This window comes from Neomonachus schauinslandi, chromosome 4 (genome assembly GCF_002201575.2).
Source record: "Neomonachus schauinslandi chromosome 4, ASM220157v2, whole genome shotgun sequence".
NCBI classification, from domain to species: Eukaryota; Metazoa; Chordata; class Mammalia; order Carnivora; family Phocidae; genus Neomonachus; species Neomonachus schauinslandi.
Genome location: NC_058406.1, coordinates 134,337,326 through 134,359,191, shown reverse-complemented (window position 1 = coordinate 134,359,191; position 21,866 = coordinate 134,337,326). Strand labels below are relative to the sequence as shown.

Sequence of the window (21,866 nt, the reverse complement as noted above, 5' to 3'; positions counted from 1 at the left end):
CATTTTCTTTTTTTTTAACTAGAGAAGAAATAAAGGATGTTACAAAGCACTTTCCAAAATGTCCCTTAACCCCATTTAAGGCAAACAGTAAAGGTAGCTCCCTCCCCCAACAATTGAGCCCTAATTTTAAACATGGAAACTGAACAAATTCTCTTCCCATGGGAGGGCAACTTACCTGCTTCTACCTTTCAAAAGAAAATTTTAGTTTTAGATTTCCAGGGACCCACTCTTTGCCCTTCCCAAGCCCCCAGAACTGCCTTCGTCCTTCCCGGTTTCTGTTTTATCATTACGTCTTTTTCTTCATAAAATATTTCCGAATGCCTTCAAAGCTCTAAGACAGAAGGTGAGAGGTGGGCTCCAGGTCGAGCCGAGGGAGAAGGAGGCGCGATGCCTTACCCATTGCTGTTTTAGCCATTGTAGGGATGTGCAGATGCTGAGCGGTGGCGAAGGCGAAGGGTCCAGCTACAGCAGCGGAGAGAGCGAGAGAGAAGACTGAATAAGGCACTGAGTCTGCAGAGTGGGACCGTGCGAGAGAAAGAGCAAGAGGCAGGAGCCCATGAATAATTATCACTCAGAAGCTCAAGCAGATTGGCTCCCAAGGTCCCCTGACATGACTCCCGCAGAGTCAGAATCTCCAAGCATTAAATATTGATCGGCCAATGGTGCTGGAGTACAAAGTACCAGAATGCAGTTTGAAATGGAAATCAGTCCTTCCCTGGCAGCTCCCCCCCGTTTTGGGGGCCTGATAGTACAGTCCAAGTAGAGTGGAGCCTTAGCCCAGAAGCCTCCTAAGAGCTAAGAACTGGACTGTGTCTACCTGGGAGCCAGGATTGACTTTGTTCACACATGTTTTATTGCACAAATAGACATAAAAAGGAAAAAGGATTTAGAGCTTTGAGAAGTCTTCACAACTTGCTGACTATTGGAAACATCTGTTTAAACATTGTGGTTTTACTTGTTCATGTTTTCTCTTTCACCTTTGGCCCTGTTTTGGTAGATTCTGGTCTCCCAGGGTGACCCCATGTCTGCCTATGGTGGTAGCTTGAAACAGAAATGCATTATTGCCCTTTGTCTCTCAGCACAGTTGGACTCAGATGTCTTGGACTCTTGAAGGTCTCTCAACAGAGTGAGGCCTGGTGTTTTCTACTCTTGGCACAGAAGGAAGGGGCTGTCTGGGCTGTTGGGAATAGGGACAAATAGTTATGGTCTACCTGGGGACCTCATGGAGGAGGATGAGAGTCAGCTTCCTGTGTCTGTGTCTTGTCCATCTGGTTACAGGGCAGAACCATTGGTTTGAGCATTGGAGGAACCATAGGTGGATAATGCCATTCTGTCTTGGAGATGTAGGATTACATGGATTGAAACCTCAGTGACTTTTGCAAGTTTCTCAAAGGAGAAACCTTTATACTGAAAGCTTCATGGAGATGAAAGGTGTGATCTGGAGCATGATTTTGCAGAGATCCAGAGACTCCATTGATAATAGGCCAAAGAAAGACGTTTTCAGGTTTCAGGCTGAGAGCAATGTGGTATGTGAGGATCTCCCAGATCAGGTGCAAAAAAGTGACCTTTCATTAGAGAGAAGATATTCACTAATTAATTCTGGTTGACTTAATGAACATCATTCATTAATTCATTCTTTCTCAGAAGACTCACATAAATATTCATTGAGCATTTATCATGTGCCAAGCTTTGAGGACACAACGGTGAAAAAGATTCTAGACCTTGTTCTCATGTAGATTTTAATCTCTGTTAATTTAACACTTCTGTGGTTTCACTGAGCCTTCCTCCATTCTAGATCCATTCAGAAATTGTGGTTTTTGACATTTGAAAAAAAAAGGCAAAGGATTGCTAATTCCTTGTGTTTGAAAGCTAAAAGAATAAGCACATTGTTGAAATCATGAACATATACAAAATCTTGGCAATTTTGAAATTTTATAGAAATGATTGGGATTATTCTAATGGATGAGATAAATTCTTAGCAGCTTTCTATTAAATGACATTTCAAAATTTCTTTCTAGCCTCATGAATAATATGCAGTTTTGAACACATAAACCATCTGAAAAATAACAGGCACTCTCCTTGGTGCTGAAATAAATTTCTTTCTTTCTTTTTTTTTTTTTTAAAGATTTTATTTATTTATTTGACAGAGAGAGACACAGCGAAAGAGGGAACACAAGCAGGGGGAGTGGGAGAGGGAGAAGCAGGCTTGCCGCCGAGCAGAGAGCCTGACGCGGGGCTCGATCCCAGTACCCTGGGATCATGACCTGAGCCAAAGGCAGACGCTTAACGACTGAGCCACCCAGGCGCCCCTGAAATAAATTTATTCACCTCCTATTAACTTGTAAGACATTTACACCCCATGGACATCTTGCTGAGTGATAGAAAGTACTGGAACTAGAGCAATTCTAACCTGCTGAATCATAGGAAAAATAAAAGATAAAGTGGGGATCAATAAAATTACTTCTTGAACAGGAAGATTTAGAAATTATTTTTCCTGTCACTGTTCAGGTCTGTGACTATGACACAGCAATAGAGCAGTATGGAAGTTGGCAAGGTCTGGAAATAAATAACCATTTTCTACCTTTCTATGGTCATTTCCCTCTTTAAATGTGAGAGCTAATTCCTTCTCAGTGGAGTAGTTACGAGTGTGAGAATAAGGATCTTCAGCATTCTGTGTGACTCATATCTTTAGAGTATTCCTCTTCTCCCCACCACCCCCTTTCCCCTTAGGCTATGTATCATCTTTACATATTCTTTAACTTCCTTGGAGAACAAGATCCCTAAGTCATGGCATTAATGTCTTTAACAATTATCACTAGCAGTTGAGTAAGATCTTTTGCACTTTTAATTAAACAAGACAAAACACACATTCTACTGTCTAATCTCTTATCCTATGGTGAACATGCCTTACTAATGGATAGGAATATGAGAAGGAGGTCAGTATCCATGGGGCAAGTGTCAGATGTGTGTCTCTTTTCTATTTCTGACTTTCTGGGCACTAGTCACCTAACTTCAGCTATGCGTGATTTTCAAGTAATGTCAAGCAGGGGAGAGGGTAGGTTGTTAGTATGTTTTACTATAGAATATAGAGATAGCAGGCTGTCATCAAGTGGTGAAGAAAAACTAAATAAATTCAAAGAGCTGACTTATAATCAATTATTGTTCTTTCTTTTCTTTTAACATAACAATTTCACTCATGGACCTTGGCCTGGGAGGATAGGGGCAAACAGGAACAGAGAATTATCTTATATTCAATAGTTTATTCATCATTTGTTCAGCTAATTCATTCACCCAACAAGTATTTATTTAGTGAAATTTCGGGCTTTTATAGTATGAAATCAGCCAACCTTCTCCCTAATGTCTAAAAAATACACAGTGAAAGAAAATGTAACCCCCACTTCTTTAAGAAAATGCTATTAATTTTGGAGGACAAATATTATCCTGTGTATCAGAGTGTTTTGGTTGCAAAGTATAAAAAAAACAACCAAACTGGCTCTGATAATAAAAGGTGTTTTTTTTTTTCTTTTTATTTATCTAACTACAGAGAAGTAGAGTAGGCCCCAGCAGTCTGGAGATAAGAATCAGCTTTCCTTGAAGCAAGTGGTTTTGATAAGGATGGGTGGATACCCAAATTAAAGAATAGGTACTAGGTCTGTAAAAAGTAAAATAAGGCCAACAGTTACCTATCTTCTAGGATTTGGGGTAGACTGAAGGGTTATAATGTATAAACTGCCTAAAAAACTTGGGATACTTAATAAATTATAGATACTATGTTTATGGTTTCCAATACATTTAAAGTTTTTACGGGTAGGGCCTGAGTAGTGTATATCTTTATATCCTTTTTGTTGCTTGGCTTCATGATTCACATGGTTGTAAGTCAATAAATGCTTGTGAACTAATAACAACAATAATGAAACACTGTTGAACATAATTCAAAAGGAATGAACCTGGTGAAACCATAGTGATACTTTCAACCACCTTTCTTTGCTTAGCTCATGTTGGGAGCAGTGAATAAGCTGTTTACTATTGTTTATTTATATGCTGCTCATTCCCTAAAAGACATAGGTGGATAGAACTCACATGAGTAGACCCTTGTTAACTTTTTAAAATCTTTAAATTTTTTTTTTAAGATTTTATTTATTTATTTGCGAGAGAGACAATGAGAGACAGAGAGCATGAGAGGGAGGAGGGTCAGAGGGAGAAGCAGACTCCCCGCCGAGCAGGGAGCCCGATGCGGGACTCGATCCCGGGACTCCAGGATCATGACCTGAGCCGAAGGCAGTTGCTTAACCAACTGAGCCACCCAGGTGCCCCAACTTTTTAAAATCTTTAACAGCAGTAAGAGGAAGTTGTGGAAGTCAAAGATGTGCTAACAGATTTTAATTACTGTGGGTTACAGTGTATTGTGTATTATCTCTGTGACAAGGCCTGAAGTGTTGATTTCTTTCCAAACTGGGGAGGAACAGTTGCTTTGGAGGATTAGCTAATGTAATCTAATGTAGTCATATGATTTTCTGCTATTAATAATCAAGTGTCTGGGAAAGAATCCTAAAGTAATTATTAAAAGTTAGTAAGATAGGAAAAATATTGCTAGAGTTGAATTAATTGTTTTGGTCTGACCTCAGTTGATTACAAAGGAAGTTTGTGAGGGAAAAAAAAGGCCATAAAATTTTTTTTTTTAGGTGGTTGGGAATGCAGTTATAGCTGAAGATATCTAGAAATGCATCTAAAATAGTAAGATGAAAAAAGTTAATTGACTAACATTTTGACTATGTTGCTATATTTAAACCCTTATAGATTAGTGAAAAGTAAAAAGAATCAAATGTCCTCTGATAGCATTGTCTAATATGGTTTATTTAAAAGGAAAATCATTCTGAGGAGGGAGAGTTAGTGTTCCTTATTAATAATGAAATCTATATTGTTCAGGAATTTTCCAACGTGGTAGAGTTGTTTTCTGCAATGGTGAATGAACATATTATTTCTTCTTAGATCAGTTATTTAAAGATGAAGAATGCTTAGTTAAAGCATTTTTTTTTTGTACCTAGGGTTTTCTTTATGTTCAAATGGGACTTCTACATTAGTAATTAGTATAATTTATCTGGAAGCAAAATGACCTATTGAAATTAGTAAGTCCTGTTGATGGTTCTATAATTGAACTTTTCTGAAAATGAATTTGCTCTAATCATAAGAAGGACTTAATATAAATTTAATAAGTTGAATCTTTACATTAAATTGGTATGTTGAAAAACTGTTTGCTATCTTGGCAACAACTACCATGACTCTCTCCTTCTCTCTGTGAATTGATTTACAGTTTGAGTCCAAGGAGGACATTAGTTGGACACCACTGAAGCTGGGAAGTTGATTCCCCTTGGGATTCCACTCAGCATTTTAGCTTACAACACTTGAGTGGGAACAAAATGGAGACAATACTGAAGTGCTTGGAGGAGAAATCTAGGGGAAGTATGACTCACTCTATTTATCCCATAAGTCCCATTTTATTTTATTTTTTAAACAGAAGTCCCACTATGAACAGTGCACTATACATACTGTTAACAGTAGTTGCCTAAGAACTTTGTTTTTTTTTAAATCACAACCAGGAGGAGGAGGAGGAATTAGGGAAGGAAAAAGCAAAAGCGTTTTATTATACTGCCTTCCAGGGATATTTTTCCATTAACCATTTATTAACTCATTCTCTGACTCTCTGAACTTCCCTCACCCTTGCTCTGCTTTATTATCAAATGGAATTGAATTAATAGATGTAGGTAGGATTTTTAAAAAGCTATTTCATCAACAATTCAATTTGGCAGTAACATTAGCCTTGAGCTCAAGCATCATGTATTTCATTATTAGTTAAAACTTACCAGGGGGAAAATATTCCTTGAAGCAAACGGGCATTTATCAAGGAAGGCAATCGTAGTTATTTATGAGTATTCTGACAACTCCTGTGACTGAAAATGATGTGTTTTGTTTCTGGGTATGGCTATTGCTGAACTCTTGGCTGGACTTTGCTGAATGCTCCTCCTTAGTCAGACTGACTGTACCATTTCTCTCTTATACTGTCCTCCTTTTGGTCAAAGTGGGCTAAGTGAGCTGTCATGGCTTCAGTTGTTTCGAGGGTGGTAACATCAGCAAGCGTCCTGCTAGTAGAGTGGTGGTGGGGTAATTTTTAAGCATATGATTCAGTAGAAAAGGCAAGATGAATGGGGATGATCATAATGTTAAAAGAAATATTTGCAATCCCACTTTGTATCTAATTTTTAATTTGCCTAGAACCAACAGGAGTGTAAGTCTCATAGATCAATTTGGCTAACCTTAAAAACTATGTCCGTTTTTCTACCCTTCATCCCCACCCCCCGCCCTGCCAAATAAACGATTCCACTTCTCCTGAAGTGTTTCTCCAGCATTAGTTATTGTATTGCCTCAGGATTTGGTTGGCCTGTAAATAGTCAGGGACAATTTTATTAGTGGGAACTATTCCAGCCAACAAATTTTTGCGCGTTGAGTGGACTTCTAAAGTGTAAGCTCTTTTATTTGTCATGTAGTTATAGTCAGTTGTAAATTGGGGATAACACATTTTAGTCCGAGGATGACGTTTTCATGGTATCTGGTGTCTTAGATCTTTTCTGATAAGTTACCTAGTCAGGTTTCTCACCAAAAATATGAGATGCAGAGGGATTTGTCTTGAATCCTCAGAAAGGCAGTATGATCTTCTCAAAGTGTAAGTCATATTTTGAGGTCATTAGCATGGAAGGCCCATCTAATTATATAGGAAAAATAGTCCCATGGGTGTGTATTGAGAGGGCATAAAGATAATCAGCTGGTACCAATTGCTTCCTAATTGTAATTGGTCTAATTGCAAAGAACATTTTTGGTAGTTTTAAACAAATGATGTGATGGTCTGAATTGATTTATGACAAAGTAGTTGAATTATAATTTGCATGACTAGTGACCTGTCCCTTTCCATTTTTGACATTCTATGGGTGATCACAAGGCCTTTGATACATATGTAACAGCAGTAATTGTGGGAGGCCTAGAGTTCAATTGAAACATATGCATTAGATGTGTTTGAGTTAATACTTTTTAGAGGATCAGGACCAGATAAGAAATTCCACAAATGGCAATGTTAGTAGCTATGGCAATTGTCTGTTGCAGTTGTCGTTTTATTTCTGTAAATTTCCTGCTCCTGAATTAGATCTCCAGTGGAAATTAATATCTAGATTGTAAAATCCTTAGTACATTTGCATTGGGGGGTATAAATCCATGGATTATATGTTCTGGAATTTAAGAACAGCATTAGTGGTTTGAAACACTTGAAATGACCCTGTTTTCAATACAGTTCTAAAATGGACTTTCATTGGTGTCTTTTCCTATATAACCAGTCTGTTGGTTATGTATTATATAGGGGTGTGTTCACTGGTATCTCTTTAGGAAATAAAGTTTGCACCTCTTGGATATGATTGTATATGATACTAGGTTTTGAAAACACCTGATAAGATCAGAATGTGGTAAGGATAATCTTGGTCAGTAAGAAAATGAGAATTTATGGGGATTTTGTAATGTATATTATATCATAATTAAGGTTAGGGTAGAACTTTAAGATAAGGAGGATTAAATTCTTCCATAAATATTAACTGTTCTCATTTTAAATACCATTAGTTCATAACTTTAAACACAGTGCTTTGATTCTATACCCTCAGTTTAAAGACAACAAAATTGCAAACGCTCACTCCAAATTCAAAACAACTACCCCCAAACCCAAAAAACAAAATCTTGAACCTTGAACATTTCTTAATTGTTTCTTGTTTGTATAGTATGGGTGTGGAAATTCTGGAATCATTTTGTATATACATCCTACGAATGAGAAACTGAATCAATGTAATTTTACTGCTGGGAGCCAGACGGCAGGCCTCTGTGGCAGGAGAGAGATACAAATAAGGAATTTGGAAAGGTGGAAAAGAATATTGTGGTATTAGATTAGAATTAAACATATAAAAATTCACAGTATAAAAATATATATGCATTTCTTAATTCATTATTTTAAATACACCATATGTATAATAAAAGTCTGTACTTCTTAGTTTTATCTACTCAATGCACTTAGAAGCAATTATACATGGGTATAATGAGAACAGATAGCACCCAGAGTTTGGTTTTGAAATACCATTCTCCACTAAAAGGAGCTAGGGCAAGATGATCTTGTCAAAGTATATACCACATTTTTATGTAGTCAGCATGAGAAAGCCATCTAATTACATAGGAAAAGGATTCTTTGAGAGTGTATATTGAGGAGACATATACTTATTGATATGAGAACAAACACTCTAGATAGAATTAAACAAACCATGTAATTGTTTCTGAATAGCTTAGAGACTTGGCTGATTCCTGGGTTGGGACAGAGAAAATTCAAGATGAGTCTGAAGCACCTTATTGAGTCAAAAAGGAAGGAAGTTTTAAAAACTAATGGATATTATAAAAAGGGCACAGGAGCTGGCTTGAAGGAATCTTAATGGCCAAATCTGGGATAATCTAAGTATTGATACAAATATAGCAGCAATGGCTAAGAATTCATTAGATAAAATAGAATTCCTGGGTCTCTACTGATGATAAATAAATAAATGGTGAGAAGGAAAAGCTCTTCTTTATCATGGAATTTTGTACAATAAATGTAGAAGGAAAGATAGAGTTGGGAAAAAATCACCATTCTGCAACTGCCATAGTGATCACTGACTTAGGCAAGAATCATTAATAAATGCTAAAACTACTAGGTGAAAGTTTGACGGGGATAATTAAACTGTCTCAGAGTATTTCCTCACAGATTACTTTTTAATTACAGAGGAAATACTGATGATTTTACATGGAACCTCAAAACCTTGTGGAAGCCCACTGAGCCAAGCAATTGAAGTTAACATCACTAGTAATGTGATAAAGAAACATCATGTGCCTCTAGATGTGGTACACTGAGGACATAACATCAGTTACTTGGCATTCCTGCCAAACATACAAAAATTAATTGTGACAAAACATCAAAAAGCCCATATTGATGGAGAGTCTGTAACTCAACTCACTGGTATTCTTAAAAAATATCAATGTCATAAAGGCAAAGACAGATGAGTAATTGCTAAAAAGACATGACAACTAATTGCAATGGATGATTCTGGAATGGATTCTAGATCAAGAACAAAATTATATAAAGGATGTATGTGATAGTATTATAGTATATTATACTGTGACATTATATCAATACTGATTTTTGTGAATTTGATGACTGTACTGAGGTATGTAAGAGAATATATTCTTGAAAGATAAACATGGGAGTATTTAAAAATAAAGGGTCAAAAATAAAAAAAATAAAAATAAAGGGTCATAATATCTGTAACCAACTTTCAAGTGGCATAGCATAATTAATAATAATTATTTTATTATTTTATGAATATGTATAATATATATAAAGAGAGAGAGAAAGGAGGGTGATATAAAGCAAATGCGCAAAACATTAACAATTAGTGAATATAGGTGAAGGGCATAGAGGAGTTAACAATTCTTGGGACTTTCTTGTAAATATGGATTTTTATTTATTTATTATTATTATTTTTAAAGATTTTTTTTTTAAAGATTTTATTTATTTATTTGACAGAGGGAGACACAGTGAGAGAGGAGCACAGGCAGGGGGAGTGGGAGAGGGAGAGGCAGGCTTCCCGCCGAGCGGGGAGCCCGATGCGGGGCTCGATCCCAGAACGCTGGGATCATGACCTGAGCCGAAAGCAGGCGCTTAACGACTGAGCCACCCAGGCGCCCAAGATTTATTGATAGAAAGTGCAAGTGAGTGGGTTGGGGGGAAGGACATGGGGACATGGGGAAGGGGAGAGAGAGAATCTCTAGCAGACTCCCCATTGAACGTGGAGCCCGATGAAGGGCTCCATCTCAAACCCTGAGATCATGACCTGAGTCGAAATCAAGAATGAGAGCCCAATCCACTGAGCTACCCAGGCATCCCTAAATTGGATTTTTAAAAATAAAAATGTAAAAAGTTAAAAATATTATTAATTCAATTTACCTCTTCAGCTTTTAGGCTAATAGATCAATGAAGGTTCTGGGTTTGTTTTGTTTATTTATTTATTTAAAGATTTATTTACTTTAGAGAGAGAGAGTGTGTGTGTGCAAGAGTGAGTGGAGGGAGGGACAGAGGGAGAGAATCTTCAAGTGGACTCGCCAGTGATCCAGACATGGGGCTTATTCTCACCACCCTGACATGGTCAGTGAAAGCCAAGAGTTGGTTGCTTAACCACCTAGCTACCCAGGCTCTCCTTCCTTCTTCATCATGTGCTATTTTCAGTAGTATCTTTTCAGTAGGACTTCTCCAAGTCAAGCTATGGGCCCAATTTGAAATTTTATTAATATTTTGTTTTTCGCATGAAAAGCTCTTTTTACATCTTGATTTGGCTCATTTTGTGTATTTCTATGGGATTCTTATTTCTTTTCTGAAGAAAGGAGAAAAAGTCAGGCACCCAGAAAAGTTCAGATTTCTTGGGAGGTACTGAATCTTCAGACATGCCAGAAGCTATGAATCCCATTCCATTTGCATCCCCTCTTTAGTGTGTTTGTACAAGTATCATACAAATAGAGTTCTTTGTTTTTCAAGTAATGCAAATGTTCATTAATTCCCTATTATTTTTGTAATGTCTATTCAGATTTCTATTTAAGTGTTCTTTTTCATTCCTGACATTGGTAATTTGTATCTTTGCTCTTTTTTTCTGGATCATTCTGACTGTTGGTTTCATTGATTTTTTTTCTATTGTACTTTGTTTCATATTTCATTGATTTGTACTTTTTTTCTTATTATTTCCTTCCTTCTGCCTGCAGATCTCAGAGAGAGCTACCTGTCCTGGAGCTGACTGACAGTAATCGGGGAGGAGGGCATTTTCAGCTATTTTCAAAAACCCCTTATGACTGTGGAATGTGTGTGGTATGTAAATTTCTGGGTAATGGCTACTGGTAATGCTTTTGGTGTCTCCCTCTTAGTTAAGGTAGGTGTGCCTTATTCTCTTCATTGTAATTCCCTTAAACTCTTTGGTAAGAATCTCTCACAGGTGGCACAGCGTACCTTATATTACAACACATTAAGGTGCATGCATTGTCTAAATTTTTGTGATGCCATGAATTATCAGGGGGTTTTGGGTGGGGACAGCCTGATCCCTCCCTCCATTGTAAAGGCCCCTGTCATGTAATGATTGCATCTATTGATGAGGTTTGAATCAATTATTTCATTTCAGGTTATAAAATGGGTTTTTAAGAATTCTATGTTACAATCCCATAAATTCATTCACACCATTCTCTTATTAAGAACTTTCTCTTATTAAGAAGAATGATGTTGGATCTCTGAAATATAGTTAGTAAAGGCAGATGGACATTCAATTTCATCATTTTAATTGATGTTTTTTGAAGTAAGGATTTTTAAAATGTTGTCAATTAAATAGATTTTTTTGCTTTCTTTCTTATTATTACTCATTTAAAATACATCTATATTAAATGTTTTAGACAATTACATTCATTATTGTATTTGACATTCAAATCATTTCAAGTTTGGCCAATAGGCACCCCTTCATGTTGGCTTCTGTGGCCTTTGGAAATGACCCTTTGACTTTGACAATTTCCTTCCTCCTTGACACAGCAAAATGTTCATCTTGTATATTTACATATCCATATTTAGAATCAGGTCTTCCTCTGAAGTTCCTGAATCCTTTTAGAAGGAAATGGCATTTGGAAACCATAATGCTAGTTGTGCTCAGTACTATTTGGTTATCATGACTTCTTGGTCTCTTCAGTGGACAGAACTAGGGCACTTGTATTTTTTCAAAGGAGAAAAAAATCATGAATTTATAATATTTCAAATTCATATTTAACATTAAAATATTTAAGTCAAATTTTTGATTTTGTACTTTTCTCTTACATGGAGTATTTTACTATATAATAATATTAAACTTAATTACATATTTGCATATATATATAAAATGTCAAAATAAAATTACCAATATTACTACCAACAAATAGATGACTGCTAAGATTTCTTTTGAATTCTATTTGTCTATGAAATATATCCTATTCCACTAAGTACGAAAAGTTAAAACACTATGTGGAAAAACAATATTTTGTGTTTGTGTACTTATGTCTCTAACTGGATATACAATTAAGTTTATTTTTTCTTTCTGTTTTCATATTTTAGGGCTCTTGCTTCATTCCAACGCATTCCATCCTCTTCCATCTTTTTTTCTATAGCTACCCATTTTTTTGTAACAAGTTGTGATTAGTACAAGTTTAGCACAAAAAATTCTTTTTACAAATGTAATTTGCCAAATAAATGCAAATTCTTTTCTTATACAAAAGATAGCATAATATATATACTCTTTTGCATTTTTTCCACTTTATATATTTTGGAGATCATTTTATATCAGTGTATAGCACTCTTCTTCAGTCCTTTTTATGATTATATACTAGTTAATTTACCATAATTAATTTAACCAGCATTTGAGTTGTTACCACTTTTTGGTTTTAAAAATAACTGTTTTAAAGACTTATTTACTTATTTTAGAGAGGGGGGGAGGTGCAGATGGAGAGGGGAGAATCTCAAGCAGACTCTCCGTTGAGCATGGAGCTCCTCCCGGCTGGATCCCAGGATTCTGAGATCATGCCCTGAGCCAAAACCAAGAGCCAGGTGCTTACCTGACTGAGTCACCCAGGCGCCCTGGTTTTAAAAAATAATTTTGCAATGAGTAACTCTGTACATAAAATATTTCATAATTTTGCCATTTCTTGACAGATACTTAGAAGTGGAATTGTTGAGTTAAAAAGAAAATGCATAAGAAGTTCTTTTAGTTACTGTCACATCTTCCTTTATCTCTGTTAACTCTTTGTATTCTTACCTGCCATGGGGTTGTTCCAACAAAATAAAATATATATTGTCAAAATTTTGGATGTTTGCCAATTGGAAGTGATATCTTAATAAAGTTTTCATGTATCATTGAGGTTGAGCATCTTGTCATATGGTTCATTCTTCTGTTTATTATTTATTCACTGGTTGCCCATGTTTCTATCTGGTTGTTGTTGGTTTTTTGCCTCAATTTTTAGGATATCTTCATGTCATAAAAATATCATTCTTTTGTCTATGGTATTAGTTATAAATATCTTTTCTTAGTTTGTCCTTTGTCTTTGTTTATGATATTTTTTCTTATACAAGTTTTTTAAAAATTTTAGTTTAGTCAAACTTATTATTCCTTTTATTGTTTTTAAATTGTGAATCAGGGATATTTTTCCAACTTCCAAGTTATAAAGAAATTTACCCTTATTTTATTTCTCTATTGTATAATTTCCTTAATTTAATTTAATTTTTATATTTTAGATCTTGGATCTCCTTGGAGTCAGTGTGAAATGAAAATTCACTTTTTTTTTTTTCCAAATGGCTATCCTTTATTCCAATGTCATTTAAAAATGTCCATCTTTTCCTCACTAATTTACAGTGCTGTCTTTGTCATATAAAAGAATATATTTTTAAAGCTCAAAAGTTCATACAAGTATTTCTGGTACCAGAGCTAGATGCTCTCTTTAGTATTTGACAGACACAAACTGCCTTCATTTCAAATAATGTCAACTCAAACTCATCCTTGAATTTGGTTATAGAGATTTCATTTTAGGTCTTATCTAAATGTAAACAAGTTAAAAACAGAGGCAAAATTTCCAAGACACTATCCTATGCCATACTACAAAAATGTATAAGGCATAGATTCTGTAACTAGGAACTTATAGTCTGAGAGACAGGTACACAGAGACCATTTCAATATATTTTCAATGTAAAGGTTACTGACTGATGCACAGCATTTGCAAAGATATATATGTGGACTTGGATTCTTCAAAAATAAGATGTAAAAAAAAAAGGTAAGATAAAACAATTATATTTATTTTATGTCTATTCCTTGATTATTATTAGTCTTCTTTGTTTTAATTTTTCTTTTCTTTTTTTTTTTTTAAGATTTTATTTATTTATTTGACAGAGAAAGACACAGCGAGAGAGGGAACACAAACGGGGAGTGGGAGAGGGAGAAGCAGATTCCCTGCCGAGCAGGGAGCCCGATGCGGGACTCGATCCAGGGACTCCAGGATCATGACCTGAGCCGAAGGCAGTTGCTTAACCAACTGAGCCACCCAGGCGCCCTTAATTTTTATTTTCAAAGTCATGCTAGAAGACCTGCACATTCAGTTGAGTAAATGCAAATAAGGAAAGAAAATCACTTGTGTGAAAGGCAGAGCATGCAGATAATGGATTCTTTAGGTTCTGGTGAAGAAGGAATTCTGCATTTGATGTTTTAGGCTATGGTATTTTATGAAAACAGAGAAACTTTGAATTCTCTCTCTATTTCATATATGCGAATTTTCCCACATGGGCAGAGGTTTCCTCCCTTGGGTGACTCCTCATCCCTGGGGGCTGCAATGCTTGTTTGGATGGCGTATTTTTCAACCATGTGGTCATGGGGACTTGCTTTCTGCCTGAAGTTTTAAACTTTTAATTGACACCCCTGCCCCTTGGGTTTTGGAAGGATTTTTATTACTGGGAAAAGGGTAGTTCAAATTCTCCACTAAGAAGGCCAATTAAAGATAAATATTCTTCCTTCCTGCCTAGCGTTGGCATGATTGGAAGAACTTCTCATTGGTCAGATGCTGAGGAAACTAACTGGAGGATGGAAGCCTGGGACAAAGGCATGTGAGCTGTTTCCTCACCGGAGAAGCTGTTCAGGAAGAGCTGCTTATAAATGTATTTCTCCTGCAGAGCAAATGTCCATTCCAGACTAGCATTGTATATCGAAATGCTGCCCTGGGGAGAGAGGCAGATAAAGGGATGTTAAAGAGATGTCTGAGCTAATAGCTCATGCGAGAAATAGCGTGTCATTTCTCAATCACTGTCATTTCTAAGTCCTGCAAGGAAATTATTTATGGGGAATGGTTACCTGCCTGTTTATACATCATTTTGATCCATATCTGCCCCCTAGGTTTGGTCAGATGGATTCAGAGATGTAATTTTAAAAAATCACCTTCAGCTGTTCTTTTGGAGTTTGGTTGGAGTGTTCATACGACTTTGCAGGTTGAGGTGGTATTTGTATTCATGGAATTACTATATTTGCTTCCTTAAAGCGTGGTTGAGGGGAATATTGGAACACATATCATGAGGCATGATAAAACAATAAGAATCAGAGATGGAAAGAAAAATAAAATTGGCCACCTAGCTACAAAATAGGATTTGTGTACTTCCACCTTCCAAATAGACTCTCATCAAAAGAGGACATGGTAGTCTATTGTTTCTCAAGAGCTTCCAAGTCAAATAATTCTTTTTGATGTTTGGCTTATCAAATAGATGAAGTATAACCATTTCATATCAATAAGTATAAGTTTTTGAGTACTTATCTTGTACTAGGCATGGTGGGCTTAAAATATACAGTACTTGATTTAATTTAATCCTCAGGTCAGCCTTATATGATATGTACTATTATCTTCATTATAGCTCTGAAATCTGAGGGCTAAGGGAGTTTAATAACTTGCACAAAGTGACAAAACTACTAAGATTTGGACGTAGGTCTGTCTGATTCCAAAGCACATGTCCTTAGCAACTATGCTTTACCTATGTGGAAACCTAAACAATGTTTTGGAATTGAAACTTTATTTTAGACTTAAAATATATGTTAGAGATTTGATGTCATATTTTGGGGAATAATGAGAAGAGGTCACTACCAGTGATTTGAGGGCTGGATACCAATTCCTGGGGTATAGTATGTGGATACTAAGTATGTCAATTTATTTAGCTATGTGTCTCTGAATTAATAAATAAACTTTTAAGATTTTGACTAAGAAATTAGTATTATACATGTATAGATATAGACATATATAGGAATTCTTCAACTGATTGATGGGATTATTGTGGTCTGTAAGATTATTATGAATTATGAACAATTTCCTATAGGATCAATGCTAATTATTCATCATATTTATGTATTAAGACCAATCCATAAAAAAACCCATAATTTTATCTGTTTGTTATGGCCATTTTCCCAGACTCATAAATGGTGCCTGAAATACAGTAGACAACAACAAAAAATATTTCATTGAATAAGTAAATGAATAAATGAATAAAAAGAACTGAAGAATAATACCAATTACATTAAAGATATAATGTTATTTATATTATTGCTTACACTTGAGGATACATTCAGAATTCTAACTGGGGTTATCTGTAACTTATCTTTCCTCTCTCCTTTCCTGAATACACAGAAGTATGAGTGGAGACCTTTCATCGGGTCACTAATTCAGCTTCCACAATTTGGGAAGTGGTCTCTAGCAGGCCTGGATGAAGGGCTGACAAGATCACCCCAGAGGTTGGGAGTAGAGATTCCAGGAAGGGGATCTTGAAGAGGCACAGGAGGTGATGGTGGAATGTCAGGACAGGTGTACAGATATGGAAGGAAGGGAGGGCAGAAAATCTTTACTGACGGTGAGGTAGAAAGAAGAACTTCCGCAGCCTGGCTCTCAGGATGCAAGAATTGTGTGTAAATCAGGATGGTGTGTGTGCATGTGTGCGTAAAATGGGAAAAGATGATTTTTATTGTAGACTTATCATAGAAATCAGTCTCACCATTTTATAGCCATAGCACAAGAACATGGTTTCATACTTCAAATCCCAAACCAGTCATAAGAAGCAATTCTCAAGAGACAAGAATTTCAGCTACACCAGACTCACAGGATTTGTGAGTCAGACAATTGCATTTAACATAAAACTGGGGAAAACAGAGCTCTTAGTCCATTTTTGATTCAGGCATATTTCTTGAGAAGAGCTCCATATAAGCAAATAATGGCTTGTGAGGGAAATAAAGTCCAACGAAATGGAATACCTACATGGACGTGCTTGGAGGTAGGCTCACATTTCTTTTTGAATGATCAGTATTGACACCAAAAAAATATTAGTAACTCTGGAAGAAGTAGAAGATATTTTATTTCTTTTCCAGTTTACATATGCTTCCCTGAAGACCTGATTGCTCTAAAACTTATATTAATACTTCCCACTGTTGCGTCAACAGTATCCAGGTATTGCAGTCTTTGTTAGAATCCTCTCTTCTGGCCAATACCCAAGTCATTTCTTAGTAGAAAGTTGGTTAATAAAAGAATCTCTTTAATCCTTTCAGTCCACCAAGATACAATTTTGTGCATTGTAGTAGTACTGCTTACAGGAAAACGTTCCAGAAAGCCATTAAAGAAGTATACAGGTCTAACTCTCAAAATGCTAGAGTATACTCAATGGATTTCAAAGTAGAATCATTCCTATCAAGACCATTATAAGAACAACTTCAATCTGAAGTCACCCTTGTGTTTTCCCCTAAAACAAGTAAATTAGAATGTGGATCTTGAGTTTTTTCCTTGAATTTTCTTAGTCACCTTTTATTTTGGACTGCATTTTTGTTATAATCAGCAATCACTTTTACCACTTACCAAAATCCATTCAAATTAACTTAAGCAAAAATGGGAATATGTTGAAAGAAAACACCAACCTAGTGAGAGGAAGTGAAGTCAGAGCTCACAAAGAGCTGGAGCCAGAAATGGAAAGCCATTCCAATCCACTGCATCCTCACTCTCTCTGTCTTCCTCCCTCTGGGTCCACAAGGTATCTCTGCTGTTTTTCTCTCTCGGCTTCTTCATTTTCCTCTCTCTTAGCAGGTTGACTTACTTTTGTGTACTATAAAATGGCCTTCCCTGACCCCTAACTGTCCACTCAGCTTGATGCTAACAGAGATGATGTGAAATCACCAAATAAATCCCTGGGAGAGGAAATCTGAATGGTTTGAGTCAGATTTCCCCTACTGATTCAACCATCTGTGGCCAAGGAGGAGGAAAGGTGATGGCTGCAAGAGTCCATTACCAAAGATGGCGGTGAGGCAATTTTTAGAGGAGAGGGGGAGGAGAAAGATGAGGGAAGGAGGAGATCATCAGAGACAACAACAACAGCAACAAACACTTGTATAGCATTTACTATAAGCCATGCGCTGCCCTTAGTGCCTTGCCCATATCAACTTGCATAGTAGGAAGTCACTGGTTGTCTCAAAAGATGCCCACACAATTTAGCATTTTTCAAAGTCTGTGTAGACATTTTAAAGATTGCTCTTTATGTGTGTTCAAATAATATTAAATAAATAATATTTATGTGTGTTCAATAATATCCTAATGTAACTTTTTTGTGACTTCTGTTTAAAGAAAAGCAATTACTTCATAGATGAATATGTCTTGGGTAGTCTATGATTTTTACCTTTCTTCTCTCTCCAACTCTGTTTGTTTTGATATTCTTAAACATTTTATGTGACTTTTTCTAGTCACAAAGACTCCTAGAGATTGTGGGCTCCCTTTTGCTGGTCTAATGTACTTACAGGACAGATTGGTGGTCTCTTGGGGTCAGGCAGAAAGGGTTTAAATCCTAACTTCATCACTTCTATTTCTAGGAACTTGTGCATACCTTTTAACGTCTCTCTGTCTTGGTTTCCTCAAATTAAAGTGCAGACATAGTGTTACACGTAGAATTATAAAGGGCCTGGCACATAGTAGGCCTTCACTAAATCTCACATATTAATATTTCCCACTGTGTATATATTTTGTGTGAGTATGGCATATTGGCATCTCTTAAAGGGAAATTTTTTTTTTAAGATTTTATTTATTTATTTGACAGAGAGAGACACAGCAAGAGAGGGAACACAAGCAAGGGGAGTGGGAGAGGGAGAAGCAGGCTTCCTGCGGAGCAGAGAGCCTGATGCGGGGCTCCATCCCCAGACCCTGGGATCATGACCTGAGCCGAAGGCAGACGCTTAACGACTGAGTCACCCAGGCGCCCCTTAAAGGGAAATTTTTGATATATTTATGTTGAAACATATTAAAGTTGATAACTTACCTAACTTTCATGGTTGCAAGACCCCATGCCCCCGTGAATGAAGAAGGGGATAGAAAGAAAGCACAAGGGCGCCTGGGTGGCTCAGTTGGTTAAGCGACTGCCTTCGGCTCAGGTCATGAGCCTGGAGTCCCTAGATCGAGTCCCGCATTGGGCTCCCTGCTTGGCAGGGGATCTGCTTCTCCCTCTGCCCTCTTCCCTCTTGTGCTCTCTGTCTCTCATTCTCTCTCTCTCAAATAAATAAATAAAATCTTAAAAAAAAAAAAAGAAAGAAAGCACAAAACATGATGGGACAGGCATTTGATCAGTGATTAAGTTATGAATAAAAATGCAAATTGCATTTTGTGTGTCAGTGTGTAAGTCTGTGTGCATGAGTGTGTGTGTTTATATGTGTGTGTGGGTGAGAGAGAGAGGGAGAGAGGATAATGGCTTTTTACAATCACTGTTCAGAACTACAAAGCTGAGCTTTACGATCACTCATCATCGGAGGTTGTCTATATCTGACTTTTAATAGAAATTTGGCAACCTTGTTCTTCCAAATACACTTTCAAGCATGAAAATGAAATTATTTATAGATTTATTTTCTCTGAAGTTTACAGCAAAGCCTTTTGCAGTGTTATTTATTCCTTAATCTTGTTAGAAACTGCCTCCGTAGCTTCATCTTTGCAGTGCCTTCAATTACTCTCATCTACTGACTTTGGACGTACAAGTTTCTTCCTTGGGAGGTCTTTAGTCTCATCGATTTTTATTCCTTTGGGCAATTTCATCTTTAATTCTTTTAAAAGGCCTAATTTTTTACCCAATTATATAACCCATCTCATGTATTAGGAAAGAGGGAGTTTAATAGAGCTCAAATTTGTATTTCTGAAATTAGGAAATTTTGATATAAAAATAGAACAAAATATAATGAAGTTCTGCCTCACTTATAATGGTGACACAAGAAAATAGTATGCAAACGTCCTGATTGCAGTGACTGGCGTGTGAAAATCACCTTGTGTGTGGGTGTCTTTGTGTGTGTTTACTTACACAGTATAACGAGAAGCAGGATTGCATAGTGATTAAGAGCTGGACAGCTTTGTATTCTTCTGGTCAAGGAGTCTGTGGCAAGGAGTCTTCTGTTGCAAGGAATCCTTGGTGATGAGCCTTCCCAGTTTGAAACCTCAGGAAGATTACATGGATGAGGAAGAAAATCAAGAGTTTTAGCCTACTTTTGAGTCTCCTTAAGGGTCTATTTTGATATAAAATTTTCCAACTCAATAAAGAGGTAGCCATCTGAGCATTCTTGGAAAGAACCCAGTCACTTCAGGATGAATTTTTACCAAAAGAGAACCTCACCCCTCTTAGCCACTCTAAGGATAACAGCAATTTATCTCACTGCCATGAGTTTTTTCTATTTTAATATAGGCAACTTCTTGTGCTGCTTTGCATTTTTATCCATGTCTATAAGTCTGGATTTCTCTGTAATTCTTTTATGATAATAAGGAGATCCACATATGAAAAATGTAAAAATACCTAGTAAGAAGATTCCAAAGGACTATGCTATAGTCTGAATGTGTCCCCCAAAATTCATATGTTGAATCCTAACCCCCAACGGTGACAGTATTAAGAGATGGGATCTTTGGGAAGTGATGTCATAAGGGCAGAGCTTTTATGAACGGAATCAGTGCTCCTATAAAAGGGGCTCCAGAGAGATTACCTCATCCCTTCCACCATGTGGGGTCACAGCAAGAAGGCACGGTGTATGAACCAGGAAGAGGGCTCTCTCTAGAACGTGACCATGCTGGCACCTTGATTTTGGACTTCTAGCCTCTAGAACTGTAAGAAATAATTTTCTGTTGTTTATAAGCCACCTAGTCTGTGTTATTCTGTTACAGCTGTCCAAACAGACTAATTCAGACTACGCATTGTCTTTAATGTAAACACATCATTAAAAGTGATAACCAAGCTACCACTTGGAAGTCAGCTTTTCTTTTATGAATAAACCTTCCATAAAAAAAGATTTTTAAAAATTCAGAATATAACATAGTTTCCTTATAAGACAGGAACATATTGAAAAATAAAGCAGATAACAGTTTTGTTTTAATTGGAAATCCTTTGTATTTTATTTTATTTTTTTTTTAAGGTTTTTATTCAAATCCACAATGAGCTACCACCTCACACTGGTCAGAATGGCTAAAATTAACAACTCAGGAAACAACAGATATTGGTGAGGATGTGGAGAAAGGGGAATGCTTTTAGGCTATTGATGGGAATGCAAACTGGTGCAGCCATTCTGGAAAATAGTATGGAAGTTCCTCAAAACGTTAAAAATAGAACTACCCTATGACCCAGCAATTGCACTACTAGGTATTTATTGAAAGGATACAAAAATAGTGATTCGAAGGGGTACATGAACCCCAATGTTTATAGCAGCACTATCCACAATAGCCAAAAAATGGAAAGAGCCCAAATGTCCATAGACTGTTGAATAGATAAAGATGTGGTATGTGTGTGTATGTGTGTGTGTGTGTGTATATACACACACATAATGGAATATTACTCAGCCATCAAAATGAGCAAAATCTTGCCATTTGCAACAACGTGGTTGGAACTAGAGGGTATTAAGCTAAGTGAAATAAGTCAGAGGGAGACAAATACCATATGATTTCACTCATATGTGGAATTTAAGAAACAAACCCATGAACATAGGGGAAGGGAAGGAAAAATAAAATAAGATAAAAACAGAGAGGGAGGCAAACCGTAAGAGACTTTTAACTATAGAGAACAAACTGAGGGTTGCTGGAAGGGTGGTAGGTAGGAGGATGGGGTAAATGGGTGATGGGCATTAAGGAGGGCACTTATTGTAATGAGCACTGGGTATTATATGCAAGTGATGAATCACTGAATTCTACCCCTGAAACAAATA

General features: G+C 36.5%; 1 protein-coding gene across 1 annotated transcript in view; it reads right to left on the bottom strand.

Annotated features, from left to right (window-relative positions):
* STMN2 (stathmin 2) overlaps positions 1-745 on the bottom strand; it is a 50,368-nt gene extending 49,623 nt beyond the window's left edge. The window contains exon 1 of the mRNA XM_021688183.2: positions 397-745. Within this exon, the coding sequence (XP_021543858.1) occupies positions 397-415 (19 nt within the window). The 5' untranslated portion in view covers positions 416-745. The remainder of the gene's footprint in view (positions 1-396) is intronic.
* Between the last annotated feature and the right edge of the window lie 21,121 nt (positions 746-21,866).